Source organism: Phacochoerus africanus, chromosome 13 (genome assembly GCF_016906955.1).
Source record: "Phacochoerus africanus isolate WHEZ1 chromosome 13, ROS_Pafr_v1, whole genome shotgun sequence".
NCBI classification, from domain to species: domain Eukaryota; kingdom Metazoa; phylum Chordata; class Mammalia; order Artiodactyla; family Suidae; genus Phacochoerus; species Phacochoerus africanus.
This window is the reverse complement of record NC_062556.1, coordinates 4,353,252-4,374,342: the sequence shown is the minus strand read 5'-3', so window position 1 is coordinate 4,374,342 and position 21,091 is coordinate 4,353,252. Positions and strand designations below refer to the sequence as shown.

Sequence of the window (21,091 nt, the reverse complement as noted above, 5' to 3'; positions counted from 1 at the left end):
TGGGATCTAACGTGGGATCACCTGTTCCGTGAGCTGTGTTTCACTCCTGCCCCTTAACCCGGGCAGCTCCTCGGTCTTTGTTCTCTGACCTTCATGTTCTGCAGGAGGTCCCTCTGTGTGGGCGCCTCAGCGCTTCCTCCGGATTAGACCCAGCTTACGGGTCGTTCTCAGTGGATGAGGCTCACAGGTGTCAAAGCCCCCTCCTATCAGGGCCCAAATTCGTGGTCGCCAAGGTTACTACAGCTCTGGGACTTTTTCTGGACAGAATCAGCAGCCCGTGGTGCCTAGCATTCATAAGAGCCCCGGGACCCGCAGGAGGGCTTGTGCCTCTCTCCGGCCTGGCTCCTGGGTGCTCAAGCAAGAAGCAGAGGCAGTGACGTCCCCGTGCCCCACGAAGGACCTCGAGGATGCCCCAGCTGGATGCCTCCTCGGCCACTTCTGGCCTGAAACAGTGACGCTGTGACCAGGAGACAGTGTGGCTCCCCAGGGTCCGGAAGCTCCTGGAACATTCCTGCATCTTATTGGTGACCCTCAGCCAAGGAACTAAGCGACGCGGAACAGACTTTTTTTCATGGGATTTCGAGGGGGAGGGGCACGCAGGGAGGCTCAGGGCCCCCCCACCCCACCTTGGCTGGAGACGCTCTGCTTCCTGAGGGTTCGTGTTCTGGGCTTCAGCGCAGGCTGTTCATGTGACGGGCACTTTGCCGCTTACATGTTGCAAAACTACTGGCTGAGCACATCAAACTAAAAATATGAACACTCTAAGACATGCTGTCATGATACTCTTAGAGCAGAATGCAGGGAAAAAAGATCCAATTAATTACTGATCACTTTTGTTGTCTATTTTGAGGCTAGCAAACCTTCCTGCAGTCTCGGTGCTTTAGCATCACCTGTTTACTCTGCACTGGCAAAAACTCATCTACCCTCATTGAAAGAAAATCAAACAAGGCCCCCTTAGCCCGACTCCACCCTGCGCAGAGAGGAGTCCCAGCTGCGGCGGGCTGGCTGCGGGCCTGGGTCCCAGGACACACTCACCCATCCGAATGGCAGCGAGGAGGTCACTCCGGGCGTCGCTGATGGGCGGCTGCGCAGCTTCCTGCCGCTTGGCCTCGGCTCCCGGCGGGCCGTGCATCGGGGAGGAGGAGAGTGAGGAGCCCGCCCCCGGGGGGCCCGGCGGGGGCGGCGGGGGGCCTGGGGGCGGCGGGGCCGTGACCACGAGCCCGCCGGAGGGAGCGTGAGGCGGGCCGGCGTAGGAGGAGGCAGCGGAGGCCGGGAAGGGGGGCTGCATGGGGATCTGGAGGGGGCTGACGAAAGCGGTCTGCGCCGAAGGAATCATGGGCGGCGGCGGGGGCGGCGGGGGCCCCGAGGGGTTGTAATACTCCATGGTCTGCGCCGGCAGCATCCTGGCCAAGAGACCAAGCAGTCAGCAGGGGCCACGGAGGGTCCCCCGCCTCCGAGAAAGGCCACCCCCCAAACACGCCTGCATGGTCACTTGAACGGAATCCCTGCAGGATGCCAACAGCCACGCCTTGGTCACAAGTGGGATGCACGCTCATCTGCTCTGCGCGGCAGGAAGCGAACACCCGGCAGGCAGCTCTGTGGGGCACGGGCGGGCTGGCGGCAGGGGCACCTCGGAAGAGGCGGCGCCAACGCCCGCCTCGCCAGTGTCCTGTGGCCCATCGGATGGAAATTCTGTTTTCTATCCGGTGGACACGGAAACCCCCACGCCCACAGTGTCCCCCAACAGATCTGCCAACGCTCCGAAGACCCCTCCGGCCAAGGCATCTGCTGGATTCCACTCAGCCGAGGGGGCTGCACCCCAACCAGCCCACAGGCTGTCTCCACCCGACACTTGGTAAGAGCCCCTGGCCCCCCCGGAATCCCGACTTGCGGAGCCCCCGCCACAGGCCACATCCAGGACCATGTGGCCAGGAAGACAAGAAAACCTCAGGAGGCCGAGGGACATGGGTTGAGAAAGCGACACACGCTGCTCTGGGGTAAAGGGAACCCTGAACGTACAGAGGGCTCCTTTGCCCTGGGCACTGGCTGGGAGGGGCCGCCTCATCCAAGGCCGAGGTGATGCCTAAACAGCCACCTCTCAAAGTGCAGGTGGGAGCTCAAGTAATAAACACCTAACACGAGGCTCTTCTTTACGAGGTGTCTGATTTTGTTCCCGAATGACAGAAAACAAGGGCACCTGGTGGCAGAATAATGCCAAGGTCGCGGGTCCAAGTGCTGCCCTGCACAGCCGTGTCCTTTGGGACACAGGGTCTCCGCGGTTCACTGGGGCCTCATGGAGAAGGGGGGGGGGACCAGTTCACCAGTTGGGACTGTGTCCTAGAGATGCCCTGGCTCCGTCACCCATTCCAACAGAGAGGGACTGTGAGCCACGAAGACAGCCAAGCCCGAGCCTGACCTGGAATAATGAAGGGGGCAGCGGGGCCCTGCGCCCTGAGCACGTGCAAGTTCCCAGGCTAGGGGTCAAAGGGAGCTGCATCTGCGACCGACGCCGCAGCCACAGCAATGCTGGACCCTTAACCCACCTGAGTGGGGCCAGGGATCCAACCTGGGTCCTCACGGATAGCCGTCGGGTTCTTAACCTGCTGAGCCACAAGGGGAGCTCTGTCCCTGCGTGAGTCGCATTTGTCCCGGCTGCGTTCTGGCCTCCAGAGTGTGGTGCCTGAGACAAGACTCCCCCGCCCCACACGGCAGGGCCCCTGCGCCGTGCCCTCGGCGCCCCGACGCCCCCTTACCCGTAGTCGGCGGGCGCCAGCGGCGCGGAGGCCTGCGGCCCATCTGCGGCCTGCGGCGGGGGCGGCGGCGGCTGCTGAGGCCGGTTCAGGGCCCCGTGCCGGGCCGAGGCCGACGGGGGCCGGTACTCGTGCTCGGGGGCCTGGTGCGGCGGCGCCTCAGCGGCCCCGTACGAAGAGGGGGTCGCGGGCTGCGGGTGCAGAGAGTGGTTGGGGGTGGCCGGGTACGAGTAGTCCGTGACGTCCGACGCGTGGGACCTGGAGGCAGGAACAGGGTGCGAGAGCGCGCGTGAGGGAACGCGCTGCTGGCTCCCGGGCATCCGCGCGCATCTGAACGCACACACAAACCACACGCTCGGCCGCTGGTCTAGACACGAGGCTGCGGCCCCGCGCGGCTCCGAGCACCGCGGCCGTCGCGGTTTCAGCGGCCGAGCTCCGGCGCCGCCGGGACCCCGGGCCGCGGCGGCCACCGCGAGGCCCCTTCCCCCTCGCGACGCGCTTGCGGCTGCGGGAGCGGCCGCGCGACACAGGACAGGGATTTCCACACGCGTCTAAGACGCAGGCGTCGGCGGCCGAGGCACAGACACGGGTAACGACGCGCGCACCCTGAGGGCAAGAGCAGGACGGACATGGAGAGCGCGGCACGCGCCGCAAGACGCGGGGTTCCGCCCAGGGAGGGGGACGCGGGGCCTCGGGCAGAGGCCTTCGTGGCGTCGGAAGGCACAGGCGCGTGGGAGCCTCTGAAAGGAACGGGGTTAGTCGGGACGGGATTAGTCGGCAGATCTGGCAGGATGCTGGTCCCCGGCCGCCGCGGGCGGGCCAACGCCACGGGCATCAGCACCCGGGTGACCGGGCCGCGCCGTCAGGGCAGCGGGCACCGCCTCTCCCGGTGCCCAAGCGGGCGGGGGCCGCCGGGGCGGCCACCCCAGACCCCGCCGAGCCACGAACCCTCTGGGCGTCCCGGCCTGGCCCGCGCTCCCCGCCTGCTCCGGCTTCTCGGCGTCGCTCATAAACTCAACGCCCATCTTCCGTCTCTCCCACTCTTCTCGTCTCGTTCTTACTTTTCGCACGTTTATCTGCGGGTTCCTGCTAGGACTCAGCTTGTGTCTCTCTCTCTGAAGGAAAAGGCAAACACACGTCGGGTCTTTGGAAGTCAGACGGTGGTTCCCAGAGCCGGGGCGAAAAGCTCTCTAGGGGACAAGGGACTGGGCTTTCTCCTCCCCGACTGCAGGACGAATTCCAGACGACCCTGCATGGGCGACAGTCTTCTCCACTGGGCCCACTGCTAGCAAAGGAGTTAAAACTAGTTTTAACGGGGGAAGAGTCTGACCTACATTCAAGTTGAGCACATTTTCTTGATTCTCATTTTTTTAAATAATTTTTTTAAATATTAAAGTACAGGAGTTCCTGTCATGGTGCAGCGGAAACGAATCCGACTAGGAACCGTGAGGTTTCGGGTTCAATCTCTGGCCTCGCTCAGTGGGTTAAAGATCTGGTGTTACTGTGAGCTGTGGCGTAGGTCGCAGAGGTGGCTCGGATCCTGCGTTGCTGGGGCTGTGGTGTCGGCCGGCAGCTGTAGCTCCGATTTGACCCCCTAGCCTGGGAACCTCCATATGCTGCAGGTGGGGGCCCTAAAAAGCAAAAACATACAAATTAAAAAATTAAAAATTAAACAAATAAAAATTAAAGTACAGTTGATTTACAGTGTGTGCCAATTTCTGCAAAGTGACCCAGGCATTGGTATGTATACATCCCCTTTCTCGTATTACCTTCCACCATGGTCTAGCCCATGAGACTGGATAGAGTCCCCTGAGATTTAGCAATTACAAAAAAAATTTTAACTGTTAATACCTGAGACGCTGGAATCCCTGATGACCTGCGCTTGGCTCTGTGCGGGGGTGGGGGGGCTGTGTCAAAGACTGGGTCCGACTTTCCAAGGGAAACACACTTATCTCCAGAACAGGGAGGTGCCATGAAGTGGAAATGCTCTGCCACGTTTGGAGTGAGCTGGCGTGTAAAGCACCTTGGTGATGCAGGGCCAGAAGGAGACACTAAAGAGGGCACGCGACAGGGCGCTCAGTGTCTTGAGAGTCACAGCAGCAGAGCCTGGGGGGGGGGGGGGGCTTTGATGAAGGGTGGGTGGGAGAGGGGCCTGCAGGCCGGAGAAGAGAGAGGATCAGGGGACCCCCCGCCCAGGAAGGCAGAAATCAGCCAGACGAGACTCGGTACCAACTCGGGCAAGAGCGGCTGGTCCTGAGGCGCCGTGATCATTGTAATTATCTGTTACGGAAAGAGACTTTGGAGGGATGCTATCTGGCAATGGGGAGAAGGGCCCATGCAAGTGGTGAGGCTCAGATGACTCCTCAGCGCCCTGCGGGTGACCCTGGGCAGCTGCAACACCAGAACTCCAGGGGAAAAGGCACAGGGACCGTGGCCACAGGGGCATCGTACTTCTGGTGAAGGAAGAGGGAGTCTAATCCTACATTTACACGTAGAGTCAAACCATTCCTGACCATCCACGAAGAGCAAGAACTCTGATGAGTTTATATGCTGGGCCGAAGCCCGCGACGTGTATGAACGTGCACCCCCGCCACGAAACCTGATACTCACACTTCTCTGTTATCTGAACACACCCATTAAAACCACATTTCCAAATAATCCTTTACGTGCATGAGAATAAAAAAATCCAAAGATAGAAAACACAGGCGATGGTTTCAGTTCTGTTAAAAAAACAAAACAAAACAAAAAAAAAACCACACACATAGACAGAAAAAAAGACCAAGCAAAGAAACCCACTCAAATGCAAATAGCAGTTTCTCTGGATAGGATCATGAATACTTGTAATTTTTTTCTGTAATAGCCGAGTGTAAAAAGTTTATCTCATTTCATAATAAGAAAAACGTGACTCGCTTTAGTAAAAGAAAAAAACAAAAATTTCCAAAATAATTTCAGGAATATAATCCGCCAAATTTATACCCAACTTGGAACAGTCTCATCTCAGATGCTAGAATGACTCTCAATTATGCAACTGCGGGATGCAAAAGGTCACCTTCCCACCTGCACCTCCTGAGATGAAGGAGGAGGTAGGGGAGTATTAGAAAGTGCCTGTTTTGCATGAGCAAACAATCGCCACTCAGCTGGAGAAAACCAAAAAGCAAGCCAACATCCTGGGAGCTGTCAAGTTCAAGGACCTCCCCCCACCCAAACAGCCGTGAGCAGAAGCATATCATCGTTCTCACTTTCCATAGAAATAAACTGACTTAAAGACCCACTCTTGAGGCTGCCGCTCAGTTGCAGGTCCAGTGATGGCCCAGCAGTTAGCCAGGAACAGCTTGTGCAGAAAAATCATCTGACCCTGCCTCCCAGAATGTTCCTGGAGGCTGTAACCACCAAACATTAATCAGCCTCTTCTGTATGTCCGTCTGGGCTGAACGCTGAGGTCAGAAAGAGAAACATTTAAAAAAAAAAAAACAAAACAGATGCAACACAGGGTTCAGGTTGTTGCTGTTTTTGAAACACCCTTGAATCACGTTAAGAATCCTTGACTCACATTCTGTAAACGGACGGAAGACTCCAACTTTACAGAAGCAGAAATAGGAAATTAACCGTAAGCTAAAACTGGTCAGTTCCTGTTGATCAGTGAGGACTTTCTGTGATAAATGCAGCTTAGGAACCGCATCTCTCACACCTGCAAGAAATGTTTTTACTTCATTGCTAAACAGTTTTTTCAAGTAAACTCCAACGGAATTCTCCTCCTGCAACTGGAATGCACACGATTACTGAACTGAAGCAAAAAGCTCTTTTGTTCGTCGCTTTTGGAAAAGGTTATCAAGAGGAACAACGAAGTTATTCCTCAGTCCCATCAATTACCAGCTACCAATTGTTTCCACACCAAGTGGCAAAGGAAATGCCATCTGCGAAGCGAAAGAGGCAGAGAAGGAGTTCGATGCGGATGAAAATGAAAGTGTCAGTCGTTGGCGGTTACTGAGCCCAAACTCGGAATGGACGTTAAAACACTACGACCAGATGGACTGAAGTTAAGTCAGCGAGATGGAAAAATCACACAAAGGAACCCAATGCAAAATTAAAAAAAAAACATTTTTTACTAAAAAAAAATATTTCAGAGTCAAAAGCACGCAACGTTACTTTTTAAGGAACGTCTGGAAACTCATCGTGGGCCACGTAAACACCAAGCTACACGTGCATTTCCATTGGCAGGGCAGCCACGCCCTGCTCACACGCACGCGCACGCACACGCGCACACACCTAGTGTCTGGGGACAAGGATCCCTCAGAAGATGCTCCGTGGTGCGCGCTCTGGGACAACCTGGTGTCGGGTCTAAGCTCTTTGTCATAGGCCATCATATTCCACTCCTGGCGCCTGTTTCTGGCTTTTCTAACCTTTTTCACCTCCCGGGTTGTGCCGTCTATGCGCTTTTGCTCCTGACGTCCGGGAAGGCAGGCAAGCGTGGCGAGACAGAAGGGAAGGAAAACAGCAGGTTAGTGCGGCCGCCTTGGCGGGAACGCGCCTGCGGTGCAGCCCGGGCAGGCCCGCTCCCGGCGCTCCCTGGCCCAGAACATTCTAGCAAAGCACGGGCTCCTCTTTCCCAACAGAGGCAACAGGTACTTGACGATGCAACATGAACACACACAAGCGACTGTGCTGCCCCTGCCAGAGCTGCGTACCTCCACCTTGGTACAGCATTCTCACCCCACGAGGACTGAGCTTGTTTTCAGTGCACTGGAGCTCGCGGCTCCCCACGAAACAGATACACATCTGGCCACACCCTGCTGAGAAGCATCTCCCACCACCACCCAAGTCGGACTTGAGACCAGACAATCGTCTTTCAAAAATAATTTTAAGTGTTCCAATTGTTCCTAAAAGGTCATTCGAGAATATTTAAGCGAACCTTGCAATGAGCTTCACACAAACCAAAAGCAAGAACTTACCTTTCCGTACAAAGAAGTGTTCCTGCTCCAGCCCTACTTTACCAGCAAGAACGTATCCAAGAGACACTTGGGTCCTAGGCAGGTGCTTCTTTAAAGGCGAGGACGGTTATTCCTAGGTGTGGTTTGTATGTTCTTCCTGCCTCCAGCCTGAGATCGGCTCCTCTTTAAGGAGGTGACCTCAGGCCTTTATGTCCCCAGGCTCACTCTTTTTTGGAGGATGGGGGATGCATCCAGAAAATAGGAGAAGGATCAGGATGGTGGAGGAGTAAGACATCTCCTCACCTTCTCCCACAAGCACATCAAAAAAACACATCTCCAAGTAAAACGATTCACACAGAATATCTACTGAACGCTGGCAGAAGAAACGCAGTGATAAACACAAGGTGCAGCAAAAGAACAAACATGAAGATATTAAAAAAAAAAAAAGACTTAAAAATCATAGAATATGGGGAAGGAAAGTAAGAAAAATGACTTTTTCTTTTCTTACATAATGTGTTTGAGCCTATATGACTATCAAGCTATAAAAGCAGGCAGATATCAAAAGGGGTTAACATACTCGAAAAACAGGGCAATCACAAATCAAAACTAAACATTACATTCACAAAAACTAAGAAGAAAAGTACATAAGCATAAAATAAATGGAAATCACCCAACCAAAAAAAGAAAGGAAGAAAGGAGATACATAGAATCAACTGGAAAACAAGGTTTAACATGGCAATAAATACGGATCTATCGAAAATCACCTTAAATGTCAATGGACTGAATGTTCCAATCAAAAGACACAGAGGGCAGACTGGATAAAAAAGCAAAAACCTAGAATCTGCTGTCTACAAAAGACTCACCTTAGGGCAAAGGACACACAGATTGAAAGTGAGGGGATGGGAAAAGATACTTCATGCCAAAGGACGAGACAGGAAAGCAGGAGCTGCAATACTCCTATCAGACAGAACAGACTTTCAAACGAAGGCCATAAAGACAGACAAAGAAGGACACCATTTAATGGTAAACGGATCCATTCAAGAAGAGGATAATACAATCATCAACATATATGCCCCTGATATAGGAGCACCCAGATACCCACAATAAATACTAACAGACACAAAAAGGAGAAATTGATGGGAACACAATCACAGCAGGAGACTTTAACACCCCACTCACATCAATGGACAGATCCTCTAGACAGAAAACCGATAAGGCAGCAGAGATGCTAAAGCACACAAGAGAAAAGTTAGACTTCACTGACATCTTCAGGACATGACACCCCAAAAAATCAGAATATACATTCTTCTCAAGTGCACAGGGAACAGTCTCAAGGATCAACCACATCCGGGGGCACAAAGCTAACCTCAGCAAATTTAAGAGTATAGAAATTATTTCAAGTATCTTCTCTGCCCATGATGGCATGAAACCAGAAATCAACCACGGGAACAGAAATGAGAAAAAAACAACTATATGGAGACTAAACAACATGCTACTAAAAAACCAATGGGTCAATGAGGAAATTAAAAAATACCTGGAGACAAATTAGAAGGAAGACACAACCATTCAAAATCTATGGGATGCCGCAAAAGCAGTGCTTAGAGGGAAATCCGTAAGGTTTCAGGCTTCCTCAAAAAAGAAGAAAAATCTCAAACCAACAACTTAACCCAACCCCTAAATGAATTAGAAAAAGAAGAACAAACCAAACCTAAAGTCAGCAGCAAGGAAGGAAATCATAAAAATCAGAGCGGAAATCAATAAAATAGAGATTCAAAAAATGATGGGAAAAAAATCAATAAAACCAAGAGCTGGTTCTTTGAAAAGGTAAACAAAATCAACAAACCTCTGGTGAGACTCACTAGGAGAGGAGAGAAAAAATCCAAATAGACAAAATCAGAAATGAAAAAGGAGAAATCTCAATGGATACTGCAGAAATACAAAAAACCGTAAGAGAATACTATGAGCAATTGTTTGCCAACACATTTGACAACCTAGAAGAAATGGACAACTTTCTAGAGACTCACGGCCTGCCAAAACTGAATCAAGAAGAAATAGATCAACCGAACAGACTGATCACTAGAAATGAAATTGAATATGTCATTAAAAGACTCCCTACAAATAAAAGTCCAGGACCAGATGGTTTCACTGGAGAATTCAACCAAACATACAGAGAAGAACTTACATCCATCCTCCTCAAACTTTTCCAAAAGGTGGAAGAAGGAACACTCCCAAAGACATTCTATGACGCCACCATCACCCTAACAGCAAAACCAGACAAAGATACCACCAAAAAAGAAAACCATAGGCCAATATTTTTGATGAATATAGACGCAAAAATTCTCCGCAAAATTTTAGCCAACCGAATCCAACAACATATTAAAAAGATCATACACCACGACCAAGTGGGATTCATCCCAGGTTCACAAGGATGGTTCAACAGACACCAATCAGTCAATGTCATCCACCACGTTAAGAAAAGCAAAGTAAAAAACCACATGATCACCTCAGTGGATGCAGAAAAAGCATCTGACAAAGCCAACATCCATTCACAATAAAAACTCTTGCCAAAGCAGGTATAGAGGGAACATACCTTAACATAATAAAGGCCATTTATGACAAACCCACAGCAAACGTAATAATGGAGAAAAGCCGAAAGCCTTCCCTCTAAAATCTGGAACAAGACAAGGATGCCCACTCTCACCACTTTTATTCAACATAGTACTGGAAGTCCTAGCCATAGCAATCAGACAAACAAAAGAAATAAAAGGTATCCAAATTGGACAAGAAGAGGCAAAATTGTCACTGTATGCAGAAGACATGATACTACATACAGAAAATCCTAAGGACTCGACCCAAAAACTACTCGAACTGATCAACCAATTCAGCAAAGCAACAGGACATAAGATGAACCTTCAGAAATCAGTTGCATTTCTGTATACTAACAACACAATATTAGAAAAGGAATACAAAAATACAGTATCTTTTAAAATTGGGCCCCCAAAAATCAAATACCTGGGAATAAACCTGACCAAGGAGGTAAAAGACTTACATACTGAGAACTGTAAAACATTAATCAAGGAGACTAAAGAGGATTCAAATAAATGGAAAGATATCCCATGCTCCTGCGTTGGAAAAATCAATATTGTAAAAATGGCCATGCTACCCAAAGCCATCTACAGATTCAACGCAATCCCTATCCACTGCATCGCTCTCCCAGACTTCAGGCAGCACCACAAAGCCACAGTCATCAAGATCATGTGGTACCTGCTCCACAACAGACATACAGACCGATCGAATGGAACAGAGAACCCAGAAATAAACCCAGACGCCTACGGTCAATTCATCTTCGACAAAGGAGGCAAGACTATAAAGTGGGAAAAAGACAGTCTTTTCAGCAAGTGGTGCTGGGAAAACTGGATGGCTGCGTGTAAAAAAATGAAACTGGAACACACCCTCACACCATGCACAAAAATAAACTCAAAATGGCTCAAAGACGTAAATGGGAGACAAGAGATCATCAAACCGCTAGAAGAGAACACGGGCAAAACGTTCTCTGACGTCAACCTTACAAATCTTTTCTCACGTCAGACTCCCAGGGCAAAAGCAATAAAAGCAAAAATAAACCAACGGGTCCTAATTAAACTGACAAGCTTTTGCACAGCAAAGGAAACCATAAAAAAAAAAAAGACAACTTACACAATGGTAGAAAATAGTTTCCAGTGACACAACTGACAAGGCTTTAATCTCTAAATATACAAACAACTTAAACAACAGCAAAAAATCCAATAACCCAACTGAAAAACGGGCAGAAGACCTAAACAGAGATTCCTCCAAAGAAGATGTACAGATGGCCAACAAGCACATGAAAAAATGCTCGACATCCCTGATTATTAGAGAAAGGCAAATCAAAACTACTATGAGCTACCACTTCATACCAGTCAGAATGGCCATCATTAACAAGTCAACAAATAACAAATGCTGGAGAGGGTGTGGAGAAAAGGGCACCCTCCTGCACTGTTGGTGGGAATGTAAATTGGCACAACCACTATGGAAAAGAGCATGGCGGTATGTCAGAAAACTATACATAGAACTACCACGTGACCCAGCAATCCCACTCTTGGGCATATATCTGGACAAAACTTCCCTTGAAAAAGACACATGCACCCCCATGTTCATTGCAGCACTATTCACAGTAGTCAAAACATGGAAACAACCTAAATGTACATCAACAGATGAATGGATTAAGAAGATGTGGTATATATACACAAGGGAATACTACTCAGCCATAAAAAAGAACAAACGAATGCCATTTGCAGCAACATGGATAGAACTACAGACTCTCATATGAAGTGAAATGTCAGAAAGAGAAAGACAAATACCATATTATGTCATTTATGTCTGGAATCTAACACACAGCAGAAATGAACCTTTCCACAGAAAAGAAAATCATGGACTTGGAGAATGAACTTGCTTTTGCCAAGGGGGAGGGGGAGGGAGTGGGATGGACTGGGAATGTGGGGTTAATAAATCCTTTGGAATGGATAAGCAATGAGATCCTACTGTCTAGCACTGGGAACTGTATCTGGTCACTTATGACGGAGCGGGATAATGTGAGAAAAAGGCATGTATAGATGTATGTGTGACTGGGTCACCTTGCTGTACAGCAGAAAATCTGACAGAACACTGTAAACCGGCTATAATGGAAAAAAAATAAAAATCATTTAAAAAAAAATAGTCCATTGGCAGATGAATAAAGATGTGGTACATACACAGTGACAATGGAAAACTACTCAGTCAAAAAAATCAAAAATTTTCCATTTGCATTGCTACAAATGGAGTTGGAAGACATTACGCTAAGTGCAATAACTCAGAGAAAGATAAGTACTGTACGCTAGCACTTGTATGTGCCATCCAAAAAGTGTAACACACTGTGAATAATACAAAAAAAGAAGCGGACCGATACAGGGAACAAACTATATGAAGATAATGCCAAAAATAAAAAATTTCATCAGGACAGGAGGAGTGTATAAACTGGCTCAGTCTCTTAAATGTTAAATTCACGCTGCACTTTGGGAAACTGAGCCTGCAGAACTATCTGCCTGTGGGGACAGGAACCCAGGCAACATAAATACTCTAAGTCAGTGATGGGTGAAGCGTGTATGCAGCCTCCAAACTTCAGAATACGACACAACTATTAAAAAGTGGAGTTCCCGTGTGGCGCAGCAGAAACGAATGTGACTAGTATCCAGGAGGACTGCAGGTTCAGTCCTTGGCCTCACTCAGCGGGTTAAGGATCTGGCGTTGCCGTGGCCGTGGCTGTGCTGGAGGCCAGGGGCTACAGCTCTGCTTGGACCCCTAGCCGGGAACCTCCATATGCCGTGAGTGCGGCCCTAAAAAGACAAAAAAATAAAAATAAAAATAAAAAGGAAGTGCTTCTGGATTATGTCACTGTGCAGAAGTCTGTGTACGCGTGTAGAAGTCATGTGCAGTACAATTCTAGGAATAAAACCTACTTTGTGAAACACGCAGGTTTCACAAATGCTTAAAGGGTTGAAATGTGTAACTAACTCATCTGCTACGAGAGGGCAGCTCTGCCCAGGCCAGGGGGGACATAGCCCCCAATTTTCTCAACTCATGTCGTGACTTTGGTATAGGCTGGCACGGTACAGCCCCATGTATGGTCTGCACACTTTTAAAACCAGAAGAGCAAAAAAAAAAAAAAAAAATGGAGATTTCAATGGATTCCAATATACATCCTGATTAAGAACCACTCTATCAAACTAGTACCTATCACCCCTGCTTTTAAGAGACGTATGGTGGCGTATAATTTTAGGGAGAAGACATGACAACACCTGCCACCTCCTCACAGTGGTTTAGCCTCCAATCTACCCATCAACACGCACCGGACACCGCCCCCCGCCCACAGTGACAGACCGTTAACCACGATGCTCATATCCCACCAACGCTGCCTACCCGAAAGCCCCGAGGCTATTCCCAGCTGGTTCCCACTCCAGGATGAGCTTAGCTGCTGCTTCTATTGACAAGGCTCCTCCATCCTGAAGGCCCCATGAGCCCCGCACTCCTCCTGCACCTCCTCATCATGCTCGCGCGCGCACACACACACACACACACACACACACAGTTTTGCGACTGTATTCTCTGCCCTTGCAGCTCGGTGGGGTGCTTTTCAATGGGCCATCCCATTTCGCTGTCACCCCCACCCCCTGCCGCTCCCGGGTACCCACCCCCAGGCTTCCTCCATCACTGCAACTGGATCCTTACGATGACATCATTATTCGCATAACTTTAAAAGATATTTTTAAACCATCAAACTAAGGAGATTGAAAGTTCAGAAACAATGAATTCTTATCCCCAAATTTTCTGAGCTAATTTTTCCTCCAGTCAGACCTGTCCGTTCCAAATTGAACGTGGCTGTGGGGTGTCTAAAATCCTGGCTATCTTTTCTTTTCCTCTCTTTCTGTTCCGGTGTCAAGCAGATGTGTACTAAAAAATTTCAAGTATCGTTCCCTCTTTGTGAGTTCCAAAGGAGGGCAGGATTATTGAATGCTTGCCTCCTCCTCTAGGCTGGCATCTCCACGAGGGGGAAAATCCTTTCTTTTCACCACCGCTTTTCGAAAGAATGCAAAAAAGAACCATCATATACATGAATGAATGAGAAATTCTCATCAGAATTTTATGTGCTGGAGGAATATGGAACGAGACAAAACTGCCAAGGAAACGACAAATAATTCTGAAGACACGGTGCTCACAACGTAATAACAGATTAAGTCTGCTTTCCCCTGAAGAACAATGGCAAAAAAGTTAAGTCTTTTTGCCACACGTGTCAATGACAGTTCTAGGCAGAAGTGAGGCCATTTTAAAGGAGCTACGTTTAAAAGGAAAGTATTCTTTAAAGCTTCGGGGTTCTGCCCTGTTCCCCTAAAAAGGTTTGGGGATTCAGACCCACAAGCCTTGAAATCTCTGTTCCTTTTCAAGGGGCTAGCATCTTCCTTTTCTCCACGTGAATACTCAGCCATTCTTCTAAGAATTTCCATTAAGTCTCCCCAACCTGCCAGCCTGAGCAGGGCACGCATGGCATGGCTCTTCCAAGGCTGGGGACTCTCCTGGAATCAGTGGTGACCGCTTACACTTGTGTGTTCCTTGTGGCCTTTCTAAACCCTGTCTTCAAACCTCAAGTCCTCCTCCACCCTCAACGGTCACTGCTACTGGGCCAACACACCGTCGCGCCTCCCACGCTCCAGGCAGCCGGCCCTTAAAATGCCCAGCTCTCCGTGTAATTACCACACCCCAGTATGTGTCACACCAACCAGGCGGTCATCGTAAAAACACAGCTCGCACAGAAAGGTCTTAGTAAATACCTGCCTCTAAACACTCAACTCTGCTTTGTAATTAAGTCTAATTTCTGAGCCCCAAAGGGACAAGGTTCTTTTTTAAAAAAAAATTACTGTAGGTGATTCACAATGGTCTGCCAGCTTCTGCTGTCAAGTGGCCCAGTCATACATACATGCGTATGCATCCTCTCGCTCCCCTTATCCTCCGTCGTGTTCCGTCACAAGTGACTAGACGTGGGTCCCTGGGCTGTACGGCAGGATCTCACTGCGGACCCACCCGAAGGACCAGTGTTCAAAACAGAAGCTCCGCCACCTGCGGGCGGGCCTGCCCTCCCGAGGGGCTTGCGACGAGGCTGCTTCTCAACCTCAGAAGGGGACGCCCATGGTTAGTAAGTCCTATGCTCTGAACGGGCAGTTCGCACACGCGTCTCAACCCCACGGGAACATCTCGCCAAGGCCTTCATCACGGGTGGGTGGCAGCCCGACAATAACGTGAAAGAGACCGAAGCAGCTCACTCCAGCTGACATGGAATGTGTCTTTTGTACAACATTTGAAAGAACAGGAGGAGAAAGGTCACAAAACACAGTTTCAAACAAAAGTGAGGTGGTTTTTTTTTGTTTTGTTTTGGTCTTTTTGCCTTTTCTAAGGCCGCTCCCGCGGCATATGGAGGCTCCCAGGCTAGGGGTTGAATCAGAGCCACAGCCACCGGCCTACGCCAGAGACACAGCAACGCGGGATCCGAGCCGCGTCTGCAACCTACACCACAGCTCACGGCAACACCAGATCCTTAACCCACTGAGCGAGGCCAGGGACCGAACCCGCCACCTCATGGTTCCTAGTCGGATTCGTTAACCACTGAGCCACCACGGGAGCTCCCAAAAGTGAGATTTTAGCCACTGCTTTCGTTAAAGCAAAGCAAGGATCAGAGAACAAATCAACAGTATTTGCTGAAAACAGCATCACTGTGTTAGATCAGTCAGTATCTTCACGTGTGAAATGCAACCTCTTCAGAAACTTAAGCATTGAACATCTCAACTATTTATCTGTATATTTATCTATTTATTTATCTATTTATCTATTTATTTATTTGTCTTTTGCCTTTTCTAGGGCTGCTCCCACGGCAGATGGAGATTCCCAGGCTAGGGATCCAATCGGAGCTGTAGCCACCAGCCTTCGCCAGAGCCACAGCAACACAGGATCCGAGCCACGTCTTCGACCTACACCAGAGCTCACGGCACCACCGGATCCTTAACCCACTGAGCAAGGCCAGGGATCAAACCCGCAACCTCATGCTTCCTAGTCAAATTCGTTTCCGCTGGACCAAGACGGGAACTTCTGAACGCTTTAAATAAAGGACTGACTGAGCTTAAATGTCTAAGTGAGAATCCCACTTACACAAGGATATGCACGCTTTCCGCACTAGGATTCCTTTACCTTTTGGCGTCTTTTCTCTTTCCTTTTGTCTTCTGTGTCCTGCAGCATTTTTTCTTTCCAGAGGTCAAAGAAATAGGAAGGATCAGTATAGAACTTCAGCCCATCCTTTTTATCATCTCTGTAAGTCAACGTATTGCAAGTGAGAAAGAAAAAAAGTTAGATGTTTTTGTAAGGGGTTAAATGTTCATTGTAACTCAGGAGAGGATGCCACCTGCATGAGCCTCTAGAAACTGTCCTATCATGTTGGTAAGTCTCTCAGTCTTCCGTACGTGAAAAAATACGGAGACACATAAGAACAGCAATTTTTTCTTGAAGAGTTAAGTAAAAACTGCTCTTGCAAATTCGGATTAGCTACAGACAAATTCGGATTAGCGATATTTAATGTTGCTGTTATTTCGAGATATGTTTTGTTTCTTCCAATGGGGGCTGCACACAGAGACGGGTGGCATCTTAGTATAGATACATTCACTTTTACTGTGGAATGACAATGTCCTTAGGATAAAAATTAGCAAATACTCTGTCCTTTTGTCTTTTTAGGGCCACACCTGCGGCACATGGAGGTTCCCAGGCTAGGGGGTGAATCAGAGCTGCAGCTGCCAGCCTATGCCACAGCCACACCAGATCTGAGCCGCATCTGTTACCTATGCCACAGCTTGCAGCAACATCAGGCCCTTAACCTGCTGAGCCACAATGGAAACTCCCTGTCCTTTTTTTCTAATCAGGTTTGCCCAACATCTACAATTCCATCAGGAAAGAAGCAAAAATGTTCATGGTGCATAAATGTACCTAGGAATAAAAAGCGGCAACCTAGGTCTTTTTCAAGAAAATTTACCTGTAGGCATTTCATTTTCAAGAACTGCTACAATTACTATGTTCTAAGAAATATTTCATGTTTTTGTGTAAGTTACTCAATTGTCACAAAGCCAGTAATAACTCAGCCAATATGAACCTAAAGCTGTCATGTCTATCTACAAATCAATGAATAGCAAAGCCTCAAAATAATCCTGAGAACAACTGAATACCCTATTCTGCTAACGCCTTAAAGCACCTCGCCTGTGTATTACCCTCGGGAGGAAGCAGAACATTTATATTTCAACTGAGCACTTCAATTAGTCATTTAAGGCACAGGGAGAAAGAAAAAAATCAGAGAAAAAAGAACAGGAAAGAGTGCACAGCCAAATAGTCAAAGAAAGTGACGCGAATTACTGAGGGGGGCTCTGCTTTGAAGCTCCTGCTGCGCTGTGGCCGGAAGCGTACACGCTTCTCAATGTCAAATAACACAAGCCAGGCTCCCAGGAAGCTCAGCTGGGAGCTCCATCTGAAAGTCACGGCAACACCGGATCCTTAACCCACTGAGCGAGGCCAGGGACCGAACTCAAGTCCTCATGGATGCTAGTCGGGTTATCGCTGAGCCACAGTGGGAACTCCCTAAAAGCATCTTCTTTTAAAAAAAAAAAATGGAGCTGACACTTTGGTGGATGAGCTCATACTTAATGGGACTAATATGCTTAACAAATGTTCAACTGGACATCAGAATATAAGAATGCCCACGTTTAGCACAACTAAACGCTTGCTGCTTCAGTCACACTCTACTTTCACATTTAAGACTGTGTCATATTTAAGCTCAAACATAAAAGTTCGAGGGTTTTTTTACACAAAACATTTTCGTATTAATAATAAGTAGATTTGGGTTGGCACTATTTTTAGACACAGTATTTAAAAGTCAGAAACATTTTGCTTTTCCATAAAACTGAATCCACACACAATACATATGAACAGCGTCATTTTTTATGCAATTAAAATTTTTAAGTCACCACAAACATTTAGTCATTATCTTGATTAATCACGTATAAGTGGTTCACTGAATTTTCTGGGTTTTTTTTTTCCCCCCTTTGGAACAAAATATTTAACAGAGTTTCTCAGGAAAATTTTACCGAGTTCTCATGGCTCTATGCTAAGGAAAACTGAAATTTTTTTCTTTTTTTTTCTCATTTTGGGGCCACGCCCATGGCTATGGAAGTTCCCAGGTTAGGGGTCTAATTGGAGCTACAGCTGCTGGCCTGCACCACAGCCGCAGCAAGGCAGGACTCAAGCCTTGTCTTTGACCTACACCACAGCTCATGGCAACACCAGATCCTTAACCCACTGAGTGAGGCCGGGGATCGAACCCGCAACCTCATGGTTCCTGGTCAGACTCATTCCCACTATGCCACAACGGGAACTCCCGCCCCAGAAAAATGCCTAATGAACAGAAGGAAAAACACAAGTTAAAATGATGGGCTTACAATTACTACTGTTCGTATGTATCATTAATTTCTGAGTGTGCTAAACCCTCCAGAAAAGTCTGTGTTTGAGAGAAAAATGTGGCATGTCGGGCCTCTCCCATCACAGTTGCCATGGAATCTGTTACACTTTCGGGAGAATCTCCCTGTCCAGCCCGAGAGAAAGGATGCAGTTTGCACCACTGCTCTACCAGCAGAGATGCAATAAAGGGCAGATCCAAACATCTCCCCTGGACCCTGAGAAAGGATAGGAATTCAGATCAAGCAAACCTCTGGGCTCGTCCCGGAAAGGGCAGGGGTGGACGTGAAGAAGGACTCGGTGAATTCAGGAAGGCCTTCACAGCAGGGCTGGCCCTGGGGGGGGCAAGGCCCACCCCACAGTCTGAGCCCATCAGAGGCTAAGGAGCGAGCTCAGCAGGGGACAAAGAGATGGTGGGGACAGCACATGCCCCGAGGGACATGGCGAACAAGCCTGAAAACTGCAAAGAACACACTGTGTGGCAGGAGAACGGAGAGGTGTTCTAAAGGGCACAATTAGTTTTTCTTTCTTTCTTTCTTTCTTTCTTCCTTCTTTCCTTCCCTTTCCCTTTCCCTTTCCCTTTTCCTTTCCTTTCCTTTCTTTATTGTTATTTCCCCAGTACATTTTTTTTTCCACTGTACAGCATGGTGACCCAGCTACACACACATGCACACACCCTTTTGTCTCCCGTTCTCATGCTCCATCCTAAGTGACTAGACATAGTTCTCAGCGCTACACAGCGGGATCTCATTGCTAATCCATTCCAAAGGCGACAGTCTGCATCTAAGTGCGTTTCTTAATGTTGCTTTGTTGCGCAATTTATTTCCCATTCTTTTTCTTGGAAGTTCGGTCCCGATAATGTGTCCTCTACCACCTTACAACAACAGGAGGTTAATTTCTTGACTAGAGATTCACTCTAAGAAAAACCCCTAATGCTGCAGAACGTATTTTTCTGAAGGAGACAACAGACGTCTCTGCGGGGCTGAGAGGCTGCGACAGGTGCATTACACGTGAATCATGCCGCTCCTTTAGACTTGACCTTGAACTCGAGGAACGACACAACCACACACATGGTTACCATGTGACGTGCCCACTCCTACCTAAGGGACATGTGGGTGAAGGCTAACTAGTAACACCAGAGCTCACGGGTCTCTTGGGAAGTTCATCTACCTTTTGAAATACTCCCGACCTCAGCAATTCTGCAAATAACTACTTTCGTGGTGGATAATGAAACCACACAGAGCCCTGAGGGGTTCCTGGGCACAAAAGCCTTTCTGGGTCCCCCATTTCTTGTTGTTAGGAAACGGGCCTCATTCAGCCTCCATGCCCTTCCCTGAGCTCCAAGGGGCAGGTTTTGGGCGTTGCTGATCATGGAAGGGGGGGGGGGCAGAGACCAGGGAGGAGCCGTCAACGAACAGCAGCGCAGCCTTGGGGCAGGGTCCTGGTTCCCCCTCAAGGGATGCAGTCATGATGGAGGCATCCTCTGCACCTCAGAGAAAAGTGCTCGTCCTTCTGCTGCTTCTAGAAATGAGCAGCTTAAATACTTTAAAACGGAACAGCTGGGAGCCCCGCCTTGTGCGCCCCCCTGGCTTCATCGCCCCCTAAACACAATCACCTTCGCGCTGAAGATGAGGCGCCCGGAGCACAATGGCCTGTGGGTTAAAGATGAAAAGCACAGGACGTTTTTTCAGGAACATTCCTAGTTTGTTCAAATCTCTGATCAATATGCCCTTTTCACAAGTACTGTTATTCTAGGCAATAACCCAGAAGCCCACCGCCAGGCTCACGCCGAGATCCCCTGACACCAGCTTCCATGACTAAGATTCCCCCAAAGGAAGAAAGACGCATGTCTGCCCCAAGCCTGAGTCTTGCCTGAAACCCTGTTTTTCTACTTTTAGACTACAAAACTTCCTGAACAGGGTTCCTGTCGTGGCTGAGGGGTAATGAACCCAACTAGGATCCATGAGGATGCAGGTTCGATCCCTCGCCTCGCTCAGTGGGTTAAGGATCTGGCGTTGCCACAAGCTGGAGTGTGGGTTAAGGATGCAGCTGGGATCCGGCGTTGCTGTGCCTCTGGCGTAGGGAGGCACCTGCAGCTCCGATTCGACCCCTAGCCTGGGAACCTCCATAGGCTGCGGGAGCGGCCCTAAAAAGACAAAAAAACAAAACAACAACAACAAACAAACACGCAAAAAAAATAAATGGTTGTTGTAAAGAAAACTCCCTGCACTTCTGCCCCAGAGGAGGCTAACGTGTTTAGCGCATTAGCCTGCTGTGGCCGCCTTCGCCTGGCAAAGCAGTAAAAGCCGTTTTCTTCTCCTTTGC

The 21,091-nt window shown here is 48.8% G+C and overlaps 1 protein-coding gene across 4 annotated transcripts in view; it reads right to left on the bottom strand.

Annotated features, from left to right (window-relative positions):
- The window catches only part of WASF3 (WASP family member 3), a 103,176-nt gene that overhangs the window by 3,656 nt on the left and 78,429 nt on the right, over positions 1-21,091 (bottom strand). For 3 of the 4 annotated variants that reach the window (XM_047755853.1, XM_047755855.1, XM_047755854.1), the window contains exons 6-9: positions 16,466-16,583; positions 7,017-7,192; positions 2,754-3,008; positions 1,036-1,403 (exon numbers count right to left, since the gene is read on the bottom strand). In XM_047755853.1, coding sequence (XP_047611809.1) covers positions 1,036-1,403; positions 2,754-3,008; positions 7,017-7,192; positions 16,466-16,583 — 917 coding nt within the window. Of the gene's footprint in view, positions 1-1,035; positions 1,404-2,753; positions 3,009-3,698; positions 3,866-7,016; positions 7,193-16,465; positions 16,584-21,091 lie in introns of all 4 variants that reach the window. The other variant, XM_047755856.1, reaches the window with a different exon arrangement.